General features: G+C 34.2%; 1 protein-coding gene across 1 annotated transcript in view; it reads left to right on the forward strand.

Annotated features, from left to right (window-relative positions):
* The window catches only part of CDK19 (cyclin-dependent kinase 19), a 136,599-nt gene that overhangs the window by 115,653 nt on the left and 17,521 nt on the right, over positions 1 to 3,425 (forward strand). The window contains exon 8 of the mRNA XM_015561604.1: positions 1,914 to 2,045. Coding sequence (XP_015417090.1) covers positions 1,914 to 2,045 — 132 coding nt within the window. The remainder of the gene's footprint in view (positions 1 to 1,913; positions 2,046 to 3,425) is intronic.

Here is a 3,425-nt window from a genome sequence, read left to right on the forward strand (position 1 = left end):
AATGTTTAAGGTAACCTTTTGTCTAAATTAGTAAGTATTTGAAAAATGGTTTAAAACTCCTTTGATTGAAATATTAATGTTTATTGCATGTAACATTATTATATTTAAAATTATTTTTCTTGAAATATTAATGTTTATTGCATATAAATGGCTAATTATTTTGTATCTACAATCTGATAGTAAAAAAAAACAATAAAAAAATAAAACTCTTTGAAGTTCATACAATAGGAAGAGATTGTTTCCAGGAATGTATATTGTGTCCTCTGGTCTTTCATTTGATAGTGAATAGATGTGGCTTACAAAAAATTAAGGAAGTAGAAAACAAGGGGAGAGAAAACTGGCTTTAGCCTTTACTTCAAAACAAATGTTTCTCAGTGGGTGGAACAGCATTCTATCAGATTACTTTGCCATCAACAATAGACAGCATCTGTTAAATTTATAAAGCAGTGCTTTGAAGTAGGCATAATATTGGTAGAATGGTTTGAATATTTTTGTTTGCTATAGGGAAATTTAGTTAAGGAAGAGTAGGCTTTAGCACAGGCTTCCTTGGACAGCTTTGTTTTTTAAGACCTGGTTTCTTCAAAACATTTCCAGAAAGTCTTATAAATTATTCAAACTCTCAAGAAGTAATATCACTGTAAATTAAAGTTTTAATGTATGTTATATCATAGCATTGGTTTTAGATGAAATGAGTCTCTGCAGTTGAAATTTCATGTACTAATTGTGCATTTTATAGTACATTGGGGCCCCTTATAATACAAATATACTGTGTATATTATGTATTTCAAATTACAGAGGTTTATAATTTTTGTGATTTTGCCTTTGTGACATGCAATTATAACTGTAATATTATAATTTATTGGATGTCAGATCAGTGGTTAAGAATGTAGCTGCTAGATTATGATTTTTGTTTGAGTACTGGCATCTTTATTTAGTATCTTTATGACCATGGGCAAGTCATTTAACTGCTTCAGGCCTTAGACTCTTTATCTCAGAAGTAGGGACCAAAACACTTATTAAACCAGTGTTCTTATGAGGATTAAATGAAGTGATATATGATGTATCTGAAAACGGTTTGTAAAATTCTAAAGTGCTTTGTAGGTGTAAGGAATTTGTTGTTTATGAAATCTTAAGAAAATTAGATGGTCCCCAGGACCTTCTTTAGTAATAAATATTCTTTTCACTGCTTTTGTACTCCTCTAATAGTCAAATCAGTTAGCTTTGATACAGATCTTTGTTAAATGATGAATTACAACAAGTTATCTCATACATTCTCTACATGTTCTTGGAAACATGTATGTGATGTAGTGGTCACTGTACAAAACTGGCTCTCTAGCGGGGGAAGCCCCAATTTGTAGCATTTGCTGTTTTCCATGATGTAAATATTCTCACCACAGCCAATTTCAAGCACCAACATGATGTCACTGAACTCAGAGTTGAGACTAGATATGTACCAGTTAGCTCTCATGAGTCCAAAAGAACTGATTCTAGCACACACTGACCTAAGATTTAGTCCATGTTTAGTCTTACAGAAGCCATAATTAATCATTGAAGCTTAGATTATCTTTCAAATTGTATTTTGATCTTTCAATTTAAAAATCTAAGAATACTATTGCGGCTGTCTCTGAAAGACAGGAATTTGAAACCAGACCTGGTTCTCATTCTGACTCTATACTTAGTAGTTCTGTGACCTTGGGCAAGTCAGAGTATCTTTAAGCCTCAGTTTCTTCATCAGATACTATCACAATAATAGTATCTATCTCAGAAGGGGAGATCTGGTGCCTGGTACAGACCATGGGTTGAAAATGGAGGAAAAGGCTTGCTGTATACGGGTGCTAACTATTGTCATCAACTTTGTATGCTTTTAATATCATGCCAAACTGAGTTTCTTGTTAATTTATTTTATTTTTTAGCTGACATGGGTTTTGCCAGATTATTCAATTCTCCTCTAAAGCCACTAGCAGATTTGGATCCAGTAGTTGTGACTTTTTGGTATCGGGCTCCGGAACTTTTGCTTGGTGCAAGGCATTATACAAAAGCCATTGGTAAGTTAGTCTAAAATGATTTAATTACTTGGCATTGAATTATCCTAAATATCAAATGGTATAATAATGAAACTGCTTTGTAAAAACCATTTTCTGTCTCTTTGTGAAAGTCCTGTTGTCTTCTGTACTCCTAGATTTTAAATCTGTTGGATTTGGATTTTTAACTGTATAGGAGAAAATGGTTCTTTTAAAAGAAGAAAGCGTTTTCTTTCAGCGAATAGAGGTATCTGGTCCATTGAGTTTCTGTGGAAATAATAACATGTAAATTTTATTTTGCATTCGCCTACTATTGGTCAGAAGAACTGAAGAGAGGTTTAGAATTGTTTCTTCACAAACAGAAACACAGGAGTAGTGGGCTGTTGGAGGAGCCCCCTTCTATCTGGGGAAAAGTTAATCAGTCTTTCCTAAGCAAAAAACTATGACTAATCTTTCTCTCTTGCCATTACAGTTATCAGAATGGTAGTTTCTCCATTAAGGTAGAAAATAGACAGACTCTGGGTAGATTAGCTGTGCTCAGCATCTTGCCATCTCTCCAGGTAAAAAAAGAAACAACTGAGTAGGAAAATCTGTTATAAACATACTCTCTGTAGGATTTAAAGTTGGCTTTAGAACAGAAGCATCAGAGATTTTGCTACCGGGTCACTATATTGTTCTCAGAGGATCCAGCTGCAAACCAAGGGAGTTAAGAAGAGGAGTCTTCCTCAAATCTAGAGATTTCTTTAAAAGAGGTAAAAAGAGAGGATAGGGACGGAGTATATTTCTTTAGATTTTCCTTTTACAGACAAATAAGCACAATCCTTTCTGTTAAGCTTATGAAAAACTTGGTGATACCCAAAGAAATACAAAGCAAGTTTTTACATTTGGAAGATTAGACTGATAATTAACCTATTCATCGTAAAAAGGGAAACAAAAATTTTAATAAAATAATGTCCTCATTCATTGGGAGATCTGACTTTTGCAAAATTCAGACACCCACAACACATTTATACTTTGTCCGGGGGTTGTTACACTAGCACAGGCTAACATATTGTAATACTTCATAAATACTGCTGAAGGGTTTTATTAAATGAGTAAAAGAGCCCATGAGTAACCTTAGCACTATGAGATAAACCAGTATGTATTTGATAGTTAGAAGAGTGTAGACCCTTCCCATGGCAGCTGAGCCCATAGTTTCAGAGGTGTCATGGCCACACTGTTAGCAACTGACAGTGGCAGTTTTGTGAAGGGTAAAGAAAGAACTACCAAAAGCAAATGGAAGGAATAGAGTGGTTCTAAGAATGAGGAGTTAAAATCAGCGCCTGACTCTACTCAGTGAGTGACTTTGACCATAGGGCTGTGTTTTTAGACTTTTAGGCTTATGTTTGCTTTTTCTGTTATTTG

Source organism: Myotis davidii, unplaced genomic scaffold (genome assembly GCF_000327345.1).
Source record: "Myotis davidii unplaced genomic scaffold, ASM32734v1 scaffold196, whole genome shotgun sequence".
In the NCBI taxonomy this organism is placed as follows: domain Eukaryota; kingdom Metazoa; phylum Chordata; class Mammalia; order Chiroptera; family Vespertilionidae; genus Myotis; species Myotis davidii.